We start from the raw sequence: 18030 nt of genomic DNA on the forward strand, positions 1-18030 counted from the left end.
CTCCGGAAAGGGCCAAGAAAAAAAAACAAGCAATCCCATTCCAAGACGAGCAACTCGGAAAACAGATATTATTATAAGGTGATAGAAGACACAGAGGGTGACGTCCTGTCCACCATGTGAGGTCAAAGGACCTCACCCACGCCTTCATCCCGACCGCCTAAAGAAATTCGTCATACCGGTACTCTATACTTTATGGGTTTCTTGTCCTATTCGTCATACCGGTACTCTATACTTTATGGGTTTCTTGTCCTATTCATCCTACCGGTACTCTATACTTTATGGGTTTCTTGTCCTATTCATCATACCGGTACTCTGTACTTGATGGGTTTCTTGTCCTATTCATCATACCGGTACTCTATACTTTATGGGTTTCTTGTCCTATTCGCCATACCGGTACTCTATACTTTATGGGTTTCTTGTCCTATTCGCCATACCGGTACTCTATACTTTATGGGTTTCTTGTCCTATTCATCATACCGGTACTTGTCCTATTCGTCATACCGGTACTCTATACTTTATGGGTTTCTTGTCCTATTCGTCATACCGGTACTCTATACTTTATGGGTTTCTTGTCCTATTCGCCATACCGGTACTCTATACTTTATGGGTTTCTTGTCCTATTCATCATACCGGTACTCTATACTTTATGGGTTTCTTGTCCTATTCAACATACCGGTACTCTGTACTTGATGGGTTTCTTGTCCTATTCATCATACCGGTACTCTGTACTTGATGGGTTTCTTGCCCTATTCATCATACCGGTACTCTATACTTTATGGGTTTCTTGTCCTATTCGCCATACCGGTACTCTATACTTTATGGGTTTCTTGTCCTATTCGCCATACCGGTACTCTATACTTTATGGGTTTCTTGTCCTATTCATCATACCGGTACTTGTCCTATTCGTCATACCGTACTCTATACTTTATGGGTTTCTTGTCCTATTCGTCATACCGGTACTCTATACTTTATGGGTTTCTTGTCCTATTCGTCATACCGGTACTCTATACTTTATGGGTTTCTTGTCCTATTCATCATATTGGTACTTGTCCTATTCGCCATACCGGTACTCTATACTTTATGGGTTTCTTGTCCTATTCATCATACCGGTACTCTATACTTTATGGGTTTCTTGTCCTATTCATCATACCGGTAATCTATACTTTATGGGTTTCTTGTCCTATTTGTCATACCGGTACTTTATACTTTATGGGTTTCTTGTCCTATTCATCATACCGGTACTCTATACTTTATGGGTTTCTTGTCCTATTCATCATACCGGTACTCTATACTTTATGGGTTTCTTGTCCTATTCGTCATACCAGTACTCTATACTTTATGGGTTTCTTGTCCTATTCGTCATACCGGTACTCTATACTTTATGGGTTTCTTGTCCTATTCATCATACCGGTACTCTATACTTTATGGGTTTCTTGTCCTATTCATCATACCGGTACTCTATACTTTATGGGTTTCTTGTCCAATTCATCATACCGGTACTCTATACTTTATGGGTTTCTTGTCCTATTCGTCATACCGGTACTCTATACTTTATGGGTTTCTTGTCCTTTGGTCGGGACTGGTGCAGGGGTGCAATAATCAACAATCTTTGCAACCAAAGTGGCTGGATGGAAGAAGAGAACTTGAAAAGTCTGAAGCATTTTGCCACTCATGCACGGTGTGCCACTGAGAATGAGAAACAATCTCTCCTGGCCTGGACAACCACTCCTCCCACCTGCTCTCTATTGCAGCTCTTGATTGTGGTAAAAAGAATGTGATAACAAAGCTGACATTCCTTCCCCCATTTGTACATCGTCTTCAGTCCCTGACGAAAACTATTTTGCCGGTAAATGCCTTTATTGTCAGACAATAAAATGGTTTTTCGCCTGTATGATGAGTTCTGATGAGTCTTTTTAAATTTGTACCTTGAGTAAATGCCTTTCCACGGGTACAGTACGACATTTAACCCATAGAGGCCCGCTTCCCCTGGAGTCGCCCGCGACTGTTGAGGCCCGCATCGCCCGTCATCGCCCGCGGCCCCCGAGAAAAAATGGATCATGTTTACTTTGTTATTGCAACGAATCACTTCGTTTTATTCTAAACCGGAAACATTGTAAACGTAATGCGATCGTTCTATTTCCGTTTCCTTTATACCGCACGTTTATATAGTTGATAGCAAGTGAGTAATCGAATTCAGAAAAATGGCATTCCCGTACCTCACTAGTTTGTTGCGTGGCGCTAGAAATGATGTTTTGGAGAGTGGTGTAGACGATGAAGAGGATTTTGGAAATGAAAGCAATATCGAACTAGAAAAAGAAGATGTAAACGATGGTGGGGATGGACAAGACGAGGCGTTAGCACCCGATCAAGGTGATTCGAACACTGAATCGGAGTCCGAGATTGACGAAAATGACGGGGATGGGGTGCGGGGAACAAGTTTTTTTTTTAAATATTTTTTTTTCCCAATTTATTGAAATCAAAACATGTCATGTTATACATCATTCGAAAGCAAATTTATCTGGCTATAAAAAGGAATTAAAATTATAATTTTATGTCATTTGGTTCTCGTTTAATAATTTTTTAACTTTGTGTTGGTATTTTTTTGTTAAGAGTTATGCCCCTTACACTGGGCCTCAGCGGAATTTTTTTTAGTAAACACCGGGCCTCTATGGGTTAAATTGTTTTGCACCCGTATGTGTTGTTTTAAACTTGCAACCTGAGTAAATGCTTTGCCACAGATCAGACACTTGAATGGTTCCTCTCTCATAGGAGTTCTGATGTGCAGTCATAACTGCAATCGTGGTAAATGACTTGCCATTTAAATATATGGTTTTTCACTTGTATGAGTTCTGATGTGTTCTTCTAAATGTCCACTCGGAGTAAATCTTTTCCACAGGTCACACAATCATATATTTTTTTCTCCAGTATGAGCAGTGATGTATCATTGTAATTGAGTGTTCTTGGCACTTGCGGTTTCACAGGTCACGCATTAGAACGGCTTTTTTTCCAGTATGAGTCCTGACGTGTTTTTTTAAATGTGCACCCTGTCTAAATGCCTTTCCACAAGTAGGACATTTAAATAGTTTTTCTCCTGTATGAGTTTTGGTGTGTACTAGAAAACTGTATTTTCTGATAAATGCTTTCCCGCAGGTAAGACATTTGAATGGTCTTTCTCCCGTATGAGTTCTGGCATGTACTTGCAATGTTTTTTTTGTGATGAATGCCTTTTCACAGGTCAGACATTTGAATGGTTTTTCTCCCGTATGAGTTCTGATGTGATCTTGAAGATGTTGTTTCTGGGAAAACGCTTTTCCACAGGTCAGACAATTGAATGGTCTTTCTCCCGTATGAGTTCTGACATGTATTTGCAACACTTGCTTTGTGATAAATGCCTTTCCACAGGTCAGACATTTGAATGGTTTTTCTCCCTTATGAGTTTTAATGTGTACTTGTAATTTTTGTTTTGTGATAAATGCCTTTCTACAGGTCAGACATTTGAATGCTTTGTCTTCCGTATGAGTCCTGATGTGTACTTGTAATTTTTGTTTTGTGATAAATGCCTTTCTACAGGTCAGACATTTGAATGGTTTTTCTCCCGTATGAGTTTTAATGTGTCTTTTCAATTCTTGTTTTGTTTTAAATGCCTTTCCACAGGTCAGACATTTGAATGCTTTTTCTCCCGTATGAGTTTTGATGTGTAGTTTTAATTGTATAGCAGTGATAAATGTCTTTCCACAGGTCGAACATTTGAATGGATGTTCTCCTGTATGAATTCTTATGTGTACTTTTAAATATGAATTGGTGACAAACGCTTTTCCACAGGTCGGACAATCGAATGGTTTTTCTCCCGTATGAATTCTGATGTGTGCTTGTAATTCTCCTTTTGTGAAAAATGCCTTTTGACAGGTCAGACATTTGAATGGTCTTTCTCCTGTATGAGTTCTCATGTGTCTTTTTAAATTTCCAACGTGATTAAATGCCTTTCCACAGGTCAAACATATGAATGATTTTTTATCATGAGTTGTCATGTGTTGTTTTAAACTTGAACTGTTGATAAATGCTTTTTCACAGGTCAAACATTTGAATGGTCTTTCTTCTGTATGATTTCTCATGTGTCTTTTTAAATTTGAAACCAGACTAAACGCCTTTCCACAGGTCATACATATGAATGGTTTTTCACCAGTATGAGTTGTCATGTGTTCTTTTAATCTTGAACTTCTGATAAAAGCTTTTCCACAGGTCAAACATTTGAATGGTTTTTCTCCGGTGTGGATTCGTGTATGTATTAAAAGTTTTGATCTACAAGTATATACTTTCCCACAAATATGACATTTAAGAGACATATTTTTAGGTTTCTCATGGGCTTTATCTTCTTTTTGAACATCAATGGATGACTTGAAGATTGAATTTGTAGAAACATTTTTGTAACGAGCATCATGAGATTTCTCCTCCACTTCTGACTCGTTTATTTCAATAGTTTCTGCTTCTGATCCATTGTGATTTGTAGAAAGTTGTTCAAAAGATGTATCGTGATTGGTTTGGACATCAGTGCCAAGCTTGTGCCATTCCACACAACTGTCTGTAGTTTCATCGACATCAATTTCAACTTTTAAGTCTTCATGAAGTCCATCATTCAAATACTGATCACAGCCATCAACATCGTTGTTATCTGTAAATTGATAAGAGAATTCTTAGCTCAAGGAAACAATTAACTAAAACATTTATTGAAGTGAGAAATCAACCCCACTGATTGAAATGCATGATAGGCATAAATAACATAGATTGTTGACTGGGAGATGTCCGCAGCAACAGAAGAACCAAACTATATCCTAACTATGAGTGAGAACATCCAAATGTTGAAATTTCTCAAATTTCGAGCTTACAAATCAAAAGATAAACTTTCACATCTTTTTCTCATTAGTTTCATTACACAAACTATTGTCAAATAATTTGACACCATGATAAATCATAATTAGTTAACTGTTAAAACTATGAAATAGGCCTTACAAAAATATATAAATGAATAAATAAATAAATAAATATATAAACAAATAAATACATTTTTTTTAATTATGAAAACGATGACGAACAATGATGGAGGTGATGGTGATGATGATAATTATAATAATAACAGTATTACTTTTATATTATTAATGATTATTATAATTGAGAGTTCTTTCTCAAAATTTAATATTTTGGTCATTCATTCAAATGATTGAAAATAAAAGCCTAAACAACAAATTGCGAGCGGGCCTATTTGTTTGTGATTTGAGTTTTCTGTGTTGAGTAATTTACAAAGAATATGAAGAAAAAATTGGTAAGGTATCATTATAATAAGGTGTAGTGTTTAGTCTCATTCAGAGGTGTAATAAGATTGCAATTTATTGACTATAGTATGAAGACAAAGCCAGCACATTGCATTGTTGATGACACTCAGTGCATGAACTCTTTACCTATGAATCTGTACCTATAGTCCGTTCCAAGTCCCATGCACATGGAATATTGCAAATTCCTCCAAAGTTACAACATGTGATGCCGTCATTTTTTGCATGCAGGCTTATATTTTAAGTGACATTACGAATTTTGAATACCGATAATGATTGACCAAACAGTTATCTCAGAATGCAGATTTTCTTTGATCTTTTCATTGTTTGCAATAAAATATGACTCGAACTTTAAAATGAATACAGTAATGGTGTGTTAATTCTTTTTCCAAAACAGTCAAACAAAAAACAGGACTGAGACAATTTTAGAGCTCTTCGTAAGGAAAGAAACACACAACTTAAGAGAGAGCATGACCAATACATCACTGACATGATCAAAGCTGACTCCAATTCTAATATAAACCTGAACGGTGGCATAACAAATCGCTTCTGGAAATACATCAAATTTAAACGCAGGGATACATCAGGCATAGCAGTTTTACAAAAACCGGATGGTACGGAAAATATTGTCAAGCCCTAGGTCTGGAAGGATACTTGGAGTCTAATCAAAGGGTAGCAGGCAATTGTTACTGTTCATCACTATGAAAAAATTTGGACGCAATGGGTTGACAATATGCTTTTGGGATGTAAACAGTAAATTTTTTTCATTTCCTCCAGTGAAGAGAGGTAATTTTATGACCCACTCATAGCTCAATGACTGGTTATCCAGTTGTCATGAGTGTTAAATGGTCAGTTGATCTCTAACACTTAACACATAACTTGATTAAATTATCAAATAAATATCATTGTAAATGTGAAATCTTTACCATTGGATTGTGTGTCAGGTTTGACTCCCAGAAGAGCTGCTAGCTGTCCCTCTGTCTCCAGTGTCATTCATCAACATCTCTATCATTTGAGTCACAATCGATTCTGTAGCCAGACTTGCATAGCCAGCTGAAATTGATACACAAAGAAAGCAAGGGAGGTCTTTCCATACATAAGCTGATTATATTTGAAATTATGATTAACTATCTCATCATGATGTGAAGTTTATCTTGTTTAGATTTAATAGCTATATCTACACATCTTATCATGTGTTAAGAATGTTTTCTCTCATAGATACTTTTGTCACTCGTTCTTAATCTCTATGGAAAAGTTGATGTCTATTGGCTGATGTGTATCACAAACAATTTCATCAAAAGAGATTCAAGGGTTATCCCCATATTTGTCGACAGCTGAATAATAAGCAAAACTACAGTGGAGGGTAGATATACAGGCGACTCCGCTTAATCGCACACCCTCTGGAGTTCGGGTTAGTGCGTCATTAAGCAGAGTGTACGATGTAGCAAAGAATCTAAAAATAGTATCTAACACCAGCTTTCATGTGCCATTTAAGTAGGACCTTCTGCTCTGAGTATTCTATGGACTTGGGACTGTCATGTTCAAGACATGGCATCATAAAAAGGTTTTTGTTTTTTTTTCTTTGTTGTTTTTGATTATTGCAGAATATTGTGAAGAAATATTTCCTTCACTCTTCTGTATATGTTAAAATCAACTCACTTTTCTCTAGAATCTCCCATACTTGGGTCCTTAATCTCGATTGTTGATGAGTCTCATTCTCTGCCTTCAAATGATCTTTGAAATGATAAATTCATAGAAAAAAGAAAGTAGGATAGAGAAGAAGAAGAGAAAAAATAAGTGAGACAGAAGAAAGAAGAGAAGAAGAAAAGAAGAAAGAAGAAGAAGAAGAGAAGAAGAAGAAAAGAAGAAGAGAAGAAGAAAAGAAGAAGAAGAAGAAGAAGAAGAAGAAGAAAGAAGAAAAGAAGAAGAAAAGAAGAAGAAGAAGAAAAGAAGAAGAAGAAGAAAGAAGAAGAGAAGAAGAAAAGAAGAAGAAGAAAAGAAGAAGAAGAAAAGAAGAAGAAGAAGAAGAAGAAAAAGAAGAAGAAGAAGAAGAAGAAGAAGAAGAAGAAGAAGAAGAAGAAGAAGAAGAAGAAGAAGAAGAAGAAGAAGAAGAAGAAGAAGAAGAAGAAGAAGAAGAAGAAGAAGAAAGAAGAAGAAGAGAAGAAGAAGAAGAAGAAGAAGAAGAAGAAGAAGAGAGAGAAGAAAAGAAAGAAGAAGAAAAAGAAAGAAGAAAAGAAAAGAATGAAAAAGAGAAGAGTCTTGAAGCAAGAGATTATGCAATGCAAGAGCAGAAGGAAAGTCAACAGAGAGGAGGAAGACAAAGGAAAATGTGGCAGAAAAACATCAAGGAATTGGACAAGACTGATGCTAAACGAGTTGATAGAAAAGGTAAATGGTTGAAATGAGTGGCACTGGATTGTAAAGGCTGCATCCCTCGAGTCCTCCTCAGATGACCCCTGGTCATGGGAATGAGTGAGTGAGGAATGATGTTTGTAAAGACTCAGGGTTTTACAAGACAATAGTTTTTAAAAAATAAAAATGTAACCTCAGTATTATGGGACATCCCAACTTTGTAAATGATTTTGTGTAGCTGTTGTGAGAAATAAAAAGAGACTCGATTGAAACAATAACTGGCAGACCAAATGAAAAATCTCATTATTTTTAGAGTTCTCAATTATTCATGAAAAAAGTCAAGAAGAAACTACAATCCATCTCTAGATTGAAATATTACTGTTCCATACACTTGTAGCAGACAATAATTTACATCTAGTATTTGAAAACAGATAAGCAAATATTATTTTATTTGTATATAAAATACAGTGATTTTGAATTGGCACCTTTAAGGTGAAATGGGAGGGATGAGGTGGAAATGATGTGAAAAGGAAATTGAGGGGAAAGACAAGACAGTAACGGTAATAGTAATTGTCAACTCCCTGATATTACCAAGGCCTTGGTTGTAGAAAATTGGTATTTGACGATATCTCTTATGATAGAATTATGATTATGGATAAAATCGCTCTCCCCCTCCCCCCCCCCCCCCCCCCCTTCTATTTCTTCATTCATGTTATCTATTGACTGGTGAAGACGAGGCACTGAGCACATCAGAGAAGAGAAAACCCATCTCAAAATGGACAAATATTCACAAGTCATTTGCAATATCAAAAAATTACCTTGGCTTTGGTCGTAGAAAATTGTTATTCGAAGGTATCTCTTGTGATAGAATTATGGATGAAATCGCTCTCTCTCTCTCTCCCCCCCCCCCCTCCCCCCCTTCCAACTCTCCATCCATTGTCTCTCTATTGACTGGGAAGACTAGGCACCCTACACATCAGAGAAGAGAAAGCCCATACTCAAAATGGACAAATATTCACAAGTCATTTACAATATCACAAAATTACCTTGTCTAGTCTCCAAAACCATAGACGTGATCTCTGACCCAAAACCATTGGAAGGAACAGGCTCCTCACTAATTGTTTTATAACTCGGATCACCTTTGTTGACAATGGAGAGTTCCTGAAAAAGAAAAAAAAAGGCAAAGCATGAAAAGATACAATAAAGCTACAGATTTTATAACATTGTCGGACAACCACTGGCACTACAAAACTTGTTACAAACAAAATCAAGACAACTTGTCTGTGTTAATGGAGATAAAGATAAAGGGAGTAAATCTGATTCATGAATGAACAAAACAAACGACCAAAGGCCGAAACGTCATTTGTTTTGTTTTGTGTTGTTCATTCATGAGTCAGATTTACTGCCTTTATCTTTATCTCCATTTTATTGACTCATTTAGGCACCTCTAGCTATTTGTCTGTGTTAACTCAATTCCTCCATTTCACATTTTCAAAACTAGAGATCAATTGGTCAGACAGACCAGGACAAGGAAAAGTCACAAAGTGTTTTGGAGACTCTTGTCTTCTTCTAAGATAACAAACCGTTTTTAATCTCTGTTATATTTACTTAACAATTATTATCATTATCTTCAACATCATCAAAATGTCACCTAAATTCATTTTTACCACATGGTGTTTGAATTTTTAATGCGCAACTGTGATTTAAATTAAATTCTATTTTTTAAATATACACACACAAGTTCGGACTAGAGGCCAGAGGTATGGTCTATCGCAATTTATAAAATTAATATATAAAGTGTCGCTATTGGTTCTTGGTTGTATATTTTTTTACATTTTTGTGCATTTGAATATATATATTGTGGCGATCTCCGTTTCCTACGAACTACGAAGACTTACCACATACTGCTGACTGCAAGACTACTCTACACACCAGATCAGACAAAAACGTAAACACGAGAGAACTCATTAAATTTATAAAATTCACTACACATTGCTTTCATTGTTTGTTGTTTCCAGTAAAGTAGATGCTACATTGGTGACCCCGACTTAAAACAACTTAAGAGATAGGTATATATTATTATTATTACTATTTACCAGTTCAACTCTTCACAAGAACATAATAATAATAAACATGTCTATCGACGCCGTAGCATTGAAGTTGCCCACATTCTGGACCACTTGTCCTTCAGCGTGGTTTGCACAAAGCGAGGCACAATTTGCCTTACGCGATATAGCATGCGATGAAACAAAGTACTACTATGTAGTGGCTGCCTTAGACTCAGACACAGCAACTAGAGCCCTTGCTATTCTATCATCACCACCCAAGGAAGGTAAATATGAAATACTGAAAAACTTCCTGCTGTCTGCGTTCGGCCTTTCGGAAACAGAGAGAGCGGAATCTCTACTCAACATGAATGGTTTGGGCGACTTAAAGCCATCTGAGTTAATGGACAGGATGTTAGTGCTCCTCGGCAAACACAAGCCCTGTCTGCTCTTCAGACAGTTATTCTTAAGACAACTTCCAGCAAACATCAGACTTCCATTAGCAAACTCGTCCAACCTGGATGATTACAGGGCACTTGCCAGAGAAGCTGACAATTTTTTCTACGCTGCTCACTCAAACTCTAACTCCTTTTCAATTTCTCATACTACTTGTGAAGTTGACACACCAACCATGACCAGTGAAATAGATTCCCTCTGCTGGTACCATCAACGGTTTGGTTCAAATGCCCGTCGATGTGCACAAACATGCAAACTCTTCAATTCATTTAAGAAAAACAAGAAGAACCAGGGAAACGCCAAGCCGGGTCAACAGTAAATTCTGCTGTCGACCCGGATTCTTACTCAGCCAACGCGCCCACATCAAAAAATCTCCAACTCATCGTCGTCGATGAAAATTCAAACCGACGTTTTTTAGTAGATACTGGAGCTCAAGTATCTGTCACACCCGCCTCTGCGCCAGACAAAAGCTTGGGTTCCTCTGATCTCGCATTACAAGCTGCTAATGGTTCTACAATAAAAACATACGGATGCTTCGAAACTAACATACGTATTGGATCGCGTTCATTCAATGCACGACTTATCAAAGCTGATGTCAAACGTCCCCTACTTGGAGCAGATTTTCTACGTCATCATAATCTGCTTGTGGATATTCGTGGTCGACGCCTTATCGACGCTGAAACGTTTTCGCACGTACCTTGTTCAGTAAGTTCAGTTTGCGCAAACGCCGAACTCTCACCACTCGAGCCGAACTGCAATACATTCAGAAAATTATTGAATAACTATCCAGAACTACTTCAACCAACATTTTCAACGGCAACTGTGAAACATGGCGTGCAACATTTCATCACAACCAAAGGTCGCCCAGTATTCGCACGTGCTCGTCGCCTGGCTCCAGAAAAACTCTTGTGTGCAAAAAAAGAATTTTTGGAAATGGAGAAAATGGGCATAATTCAAAAATCAAAGAGCCCTTGGGCTTCCCCATTACACATGGTCCCCAAGGCTGATGGCACAATGCGTCCCTGCGGAGATTTTCGTCGACTTAACGATGCTACTATACCAGATCGATATCCTGTCCCACACATTCATGATTTTACAGCAAACTTAGACGGTAAGATCATCTTCTCGAAGATCGACCTTGTCAGAGGATACCACCAAATTCCAGTCGCTCCAGAAGACGTCCCAAAAACGGCAGTGATAACCCCTTTCAGCCTTTGGGAGTTCTTAAGAATGCCATTTGGATTAAAAAATGCAGCACAAGCATTCCAACGTTTAATGGACTCCATTTTACAAGATTTAGACTGCGTATTTTGTTATTTAGACGACATTCTGGTTGCAAGTTCAACTGAGGCAGAACACATGGAACATCTCAAAATCGTATTCGAAAGACTTAGAAACCAAGGCCTCGTTATCCGTCTTGAGAAATGTCTTTTCGGTGTGAGATCTCTTAACTTCCTTGGCCATCACATCTCGCATTCTGGATCTGTCCCAATGGCGACAAAAATTGAGGCTGTTAAACAATTTCCACAACCAAAAACCATCAAGTCACTTCAAGAGTTCCTCGGGATGTTGAATTTTTACCATCGTTTCATTCCGAGACTAGCTGAAATACTTCGACCCCTATATAGTGCTTTGAAAGTCAAAAAACAACGTCAAGCACTTACGTGGACGCAAGAAATGTTGAAAGCCTTTACTGACGGTAAAAATGCACTAAGTAACGCTACAATGTTAGCCCATCCTTGCTTGAACTCACCCCTCGCTTTAACGTCTGACGCCTCCAACCAAGCTGTGGGCGCTGTCCTTGAACAACTTAATCATCAAGGTAATTGGGAACCATTGGCATTTTTCAGCAGGCAGTTACGTAAACCTGAACAGAAATACAGTACCTTTGATAGGGAGTTGCTTGGTATTCACTTAGCCATCCGTCATTTCCGTTTCATCATTGAAGGGAGACAATTCGCTATTTTTACAGACCATAAACCATTAATCCATGCCATGTCCAAATCAACTGAACCATGGTCAGCTCGTCAACAAAGGCACTTATCTGCCATATCCGAGTTCACAACTGACATCCGACACATTTCTGGAAAAAACAACACTGTCGCAGATTGTCTCTCAAGAGCAGTTACAAACTCAGTCTCAATTGGCATCGACTATCAAGCTATGGCGGAATCCCAAGAAAATAGCATTGACATACAGGCTTACAAAACTGCATTAACAAGCCTCAAAATCGTCAAAACATCCGTTGACTCGGGTCCAGAGTTAATTTGTGACATCTCAACTGGCTACCCAAGACCTATCGTTCCTACCGACTTCAGAAGACCAGTTTTCGAAATTATTCACAATATGAGTCATCCTGGAGTTAAGGCCACAGTCAGACTTATCAGCAAGAAGTTTATCTGGCATGGTCTTAAGAAAGAAGTGTCAGCATGGGTTAAGCAATGTCACAACTGCCAATCTTCGAAAATTCAAAAACATATACGAGCACCGTTAGAAACATTCCATGTCCCAGGAAAGCGATTCTCACATATAAACATTGACCTCGTTGGACCATTACCTCAGTCAAGGGGGTTCACCCATCTCCTTACTATAATTGACAGGAACACCCGATGGCCTGAGGCAATACCGTTACAAACCACAACAACAGAAGAATGTGCAAAAGCCCTGATCTCCAATTGGATCTCGCGGTTTGGTATTCCTGTTGATATGACTTCTGACAGGGGCTCACAATTTACATCCACGCTATGGAAACAGATGGCCAGTCAACTTGGTGTGCAGATTCATCACACAACTGCGTATCACCCTCAGTCCAACGGCATGATTGAACGGTTTCATCGGTCTTTGAAATCATCCCTCAAAGCTCGTCTAATAACTCCAAATTGGGTGGATGAACTACCTTGGGTTCTGCTTGGTTTAAGAACTGCACCTAAGGATGATATCGGTCATTCTCCAGCTGAATTAGTATACGGAGAACCTTTAACAATCCCTGGAGAGTTTATACCCGACCATCCTTCAGACTTCCACGCTAAAGACTTTTTGGCAACCTTTCGGCAAAACGTGTCCCTTCATTCACCACGGCCAACACATCATCACGGCTATCATCAAACAAATTTACCCAAGAACTTGATGTCAGCAAAATATGTTTACATCCGTGTTGACACCCACCGAGGACCCCTTCAGAAGCCGTATACAGGTCCCTATGTTGTCATAATCCCTGGAGATAAACAATTCCTGATTGATGTTGGTGGCAAAGCAGAACGGATTTCGATTGACCGACTTAAACCTGCATTTGTCGATTCTACGCAACCAGTTTCCCTTGCCACCCCACCTCGTCGTGGACGCCCACCGAATACGAACAGAAAGTTATCGAACAGAAACATACAAAACTCCCGTACTGCTTCTGATGATACTAACGTAGTGCCTACTAAGAAGCTATCTCGCTCAGGACGTACCATTAAACGACCTCGGTACTACAAAGATGACTAGTCCGTGTTTGGGGGGGCATGTGTGGCGATCTCCGTTTCCTACGAACTACGAAGACTTACCACATACTGCTGACTGCAAGACTACTCTACACGCCAGATCAGACAAAAACGTAAACACGAGAGAACTCATTAAATTTATAAAATTCACTACACATTGCTTTCATTGTTTGTTGTTTCCAGTAAAGTAGATGCTACAATATATATATATGTATACATTGTCGCCATAGATGTGTTTATATATTTTTATGCATGCCACGTCTGTAAATGAAGTTCCATTTTTTTGGATGAATAAAGTATATATTATTATTATTATTATTATTATTATTATTATTATTATTATTATTATTATTATTATTATTATTATTATTATTATTATTATTATCATCATCATCATTATTAATATTGTCGTCTTTGCCACTGTTACAGTCACCACCACCATCTTCATCGGAGACAATACTACAAAAATGGAAAAGGATATCATCTCACCTGACATTGTGTCCCAGAAGATAGCTCTGTTGACATTCTGTCCTCAAGTTTAACTTTATCCCTAATATCAATGCTCTGTGAATCTTCATCTTCAAGTTTAACACTGACATCAGTGAATTGTGAACAAGTGTAGAAAGAGTTCTCTGCCTTGATGTCTTCATCTTCAGGTTTTACATTGACATCTGTGTTATGGGAAGAGTTCTCTGCCTTAATAATGTCTTCATCATCAAGTATAATATTGACATCTGTGTTATGGGAAGAGTTCTCTGCCTTGATGTCTTCATCTTCAAGTTTAACATTGACATTCATGGACTTTAGATGAGACTCTGGTATATTTTCCACCTCTGTCAATTCAAGTTTAACACTGACATTCGAAGACTGGCATGAGGTCTCTGCTGTTATTTCGGTTTCCACTAGATCTTCAAGGGAAGTAAATGGTGGGAAGGAATTCTCTGTCTTAACATCTTCCAATCCAACATTCAAATGTCTGAAATTTTCATGTGAAACCGTCACAGATTTTTCCACTTCAGCTTTACAAGACCCTTCCAACTTTACTTTTCTCTACAGGATATAAGGAGGGACACTGAAAAAAGAAACATAGCACCAAAAAATTAATGAGATAATGGAAAAAAATGACAATGTGTGTCGGTGTTACTATACAAGATTGACAATGATCAGGATGAGAGTAACTTACTTTGAGCTGCCAACTTTAAGAAGAAGAAGAAGAAGAAGAAGAAGAAGAAGAAGAAGAAGAAGAAGAAGAAGAAGAAGAAGAAGAAGAAGAAGAAGAAGAAGAAGAAGAAGAAGAAGAAGAAGAAGAAGAAGAAGAAGAAGAAGAAGAAGAAGAAGAAGAAGAAGAAGAAGAAGAAGAAGAAGAAGAAGAAGAAGAAGAAGAAGAAGAAGAAGAAGAAGAAGAAGAAACAGGAGTAGGTAGGGGAGGAAGAAAAAGAGAATCAAGAAGAAAGGAAGAAGGGTGAATCAGTCAATGTAAAATCGATAACTGTTACTGTTAACAACAAAGAAAAGAAAAGAATGTAGACGTAATTAATTTTATCAAGAAGAAGAAGATTACAATAAAGAAAATAAGATTAAGAATAAATTATAAAAAGAGACAGGTAGTGGAAAGCTGGCAGAGGGAAGCATCGATTTACTTTTTAAAATAATATAAATTATCATATTTATTATATTCACCAATCCCGAAACGAATTCAATAAAATGTTGAATTATTATCTAGAGTCCGAATGAACTTCGATAACTTGTGATGAAGTTGAAATAAAATTCCAACGTTCAAAAATACAACATAAGGAGATATAATTCAAACCTATCACAACTTCGGGAATCGAGACAAAGGAGGTAAGTTACAGTAATAGTGGGAGTTTAAATTGGGTTCTAGTAATAGCTAGAGAGCCTCGCCTTTGGCCGACCAACCTCCGCTGCACGTCCAACTCGCCTTGAGCATGCATTCACGTAAAATATAAAGATTTTTTTTAAAAACCTACCTCTGTTTCAAAAACTAGCATCTTTCACCTTTCTAAGAAACATTTTGATTTTTCAGAACTTTAGTTCGTTAAAAAATACCGGCCAATCTGACCCGTTGAGTCGAATGAAAACGAAATTTTGTTGTTTACACGGTTCAAAGGAAATGCCGTAAATAAGCTTTCATGGACTTCCTGTGTTGTTTTTACAGTGTCACGTGACCTTTTTGAGAAATTTGTCGTCTGCTACAAATAATTAGACCGGTAGGGGGTAGATATTTTCGTTGGAGCAGAGAAAAAGTGAGTATTATTTCTTGGACTTGTAGAGAGGCCTAGGGTCCACCAGCAGTCAAGTTGATTGAATAAAAGAAAAAAAGGCCTTTTTTATCCGCCGCCACCACCACCGTGAGAGTGGAGGGGGGGGGGGTGCATGCAGACGAGAGGGAAACGTGTCGATTGGTGACCTTGGGTGACGTAGAGCATCTCAAGGATGCTGGCAGCAGTTGCAGGTGTTCTTAACCCCTTAACAGCGAAGCTATATTTTTGCTTTTATCTTTATCATTGTTAACGGGGAATACAGCGTTTCCACCAAGAGAGCAGTCAGACTATCGCAACTCGGACTTCAATTGTCTATAATCGTTTTGCCGTTACTTGTCTTTTGATGATAGAAGATTTGGTGTTAGGTCAAAGATCGAATTTCGCCGCTAAAAGGTTGCATTGCTACTGGGTTTGCTCTTCCCCCCCCACCTTTTTTTTCTTCTTTTTTTTTTCACCTTAGTATTGTTGGTTGCTGCTATTTCCCTTTTTATGATTAGCAAGTGCCGTAGGAGTCTCACAGGATGCAAGAGTACTGCAATTAACCCTTTGCCAGTGACTCTGATTTTTTTCTTTCAAATACTAGTCTTCATTTATATTATTTTTTTAACGCAGAAAAAAACGTTTCCACCATAAGAGCAGTAAGAATATTGATAAAATGCGCTTTGAGCACGTTGGGTGGATATTGCCCTATATAAAAGCTCATGTTTTTAAGTTGTATTTTGTTTTTTGTCTTTTGATGAAAACAGTAAGATTTTATTTTTGGTCCAAGTAAGATTGATATTTGCCTTTAAAAGGTTAAGTTGTTTTGTTTTTTTTTCAGGTTTTTGTTTTTTTTCAAATGCCTAGTGAGAGAGAAAAAACAAAACAATCATACATGTATCTGCAAACAGCAGAACGTTTTCATTTTACAATGAGATGGGAAGGGGAAGGGATAACATTATGACAAGAGAGAGAGAGAGAGAGAGAGAGAGAGAGAGAGAGAGAGAGAGAGAGAGAGAGAGAGAGAGATGGGTGGGGGAATGGGGGGGGGGGGATAGTAAGGGGGAATGGGAAAAGATGAAAGAAACAATGGGTTGCCTGATGATGTAGATCAAAGGAATGTTACAGCGGTGTTCACGGAGCGTACTTCGTGAAACTTTAACCTTTTACAGTGACAGTTTTTTTTCTGCATATTGCTTATGCAGAATAAATCGTTTCCAGCAAGAGAGCAGTAATAAGAGTATATTTCGACTCGGGCTTCAATTAAACTATAAATCGCAAAGCTTGTCTTTTAATGATAACATTAAGACTAAGATCTGGAGTTTGGGGAGTGTAAGATGGAATCTCGCCAATAATGGTTAAAATTGTTTTGATTTTTAAAAACATAACACACACACACACACACACGAGCGCGCGCGGTCACGACAGCGAGGACCATCTATTGCATGTGTTGCAACGGTAAATCAGTTGACGTGTACGTAGATCCTGAGGCGAGATGCCCCGTTACCGTGTACGCACCCCCCCCCCCCCCCCAAAAAAAAAAAGAAAGAGACACACACACACACACACACGCACGCAGTCTCGCATCCGCTACGAACTAATTTTGCGCACCAATTTTTACTGCACTAATGCACCAAATTGCATTTGGTTTGGCCACTTGGCCTCCTGTAACCAACTTTTTGGCTTCCTCTGACTTTCCCTGTTATATCGTTTTACTCTGGTACCGGTAAAACTTATTTTATTTGGCAATCTAAATATCTAAATGCAACACGTGCTAACGCCACAGATTGCATTTGCTAATGCTTCTATATATACGAATTTTCCTTATCCTATCTAAATTGTTTAACAAATCTAAAGAGTTTTCGCGAGGCTAAGGTGGGTTTGGTGGTATTTGGGCTCCTGCCGAGGAATCTGGCCTCTTGCTATAGCTAGTTTGGTCTCTTACTCAAAAATGATCTGGCAACCCTGCCTGGCTAGGCGGAACCTTGATAACAGAAACGGGACCCACACGATTTCGCGAGGAATTAATCATGAAAACAATTAGGATATAATTTCAACACAACTTTTGAAATTCATCAAGGATTGTCCATTACCGAATGTTTTTTGATAG

The 18030-nt window shown here is 38.2% G+C and overlaps 2 protein-coding genes across 2 annotated transcripts in view; one reads left to right on the top strand and one right to left on the bottom strand.

Moving 5' to 3' along the window:
- LOC144980584 (uncharacterized) overlaps positions 1–18030 on the bottom strand; it is a 38039-nt gene that overhangs the window by 19624 nt on the left and 385 nt on the right. The window contains 7 exon segments of the mRNA XM_078928260.1: positions 2608–2786; positions 2997–3004; positions 3006–4669; positions 6251–6377; positions 6984–7058; positions 8723–8837; positions 14149–14731. Of these exon segments, the coding sequence (XP_078784386.1) occupies positions 2608–2786; positions 2997–3004; positions 3006–4669; positions 6251–6317 (1918 nt within the window). The 5' untranslated portion in view covers positions 6318–6377; positions 6984–7058; positions 8723–8837; positions 14149–14731.
- Positions 13304–13663, top strand: LOC144980585 (uncharacterized). The gene has a single exon (XM_078928261.1). It carries the CDS (start codon positions 13304–13306, stop codon positions 13661–13663), a length of 360 nt encoding a protein of 119 aa, XP_078784387.1.

The sequence above is a fragment of the Berghia stephanieae genome, chromosome 10 (genome assembly GCF_034508935.2).
Source record: "Berghia stephanieae isolate SIO BIC M18660-M18661 chromosome 10, UCSD_Bste_1.3, whole genome shotgun sequence".
Lineage (NCBI taxonomy): Eukaryota > Metazoa > Mollusca > Gastropoda > Nudibranchia > Aeolidiidae > Berghia > Berghia stephanieae.

What these genes read in the sequence shown, in the direction of transcription:
- LOC144980585 (XM_078928261.1), top strand. Translation starts at nt 13,304, where the DNA reads ATGTCAGCAAAATATGTTTACATCCGTGTTGACACCCACCGAGGACCC.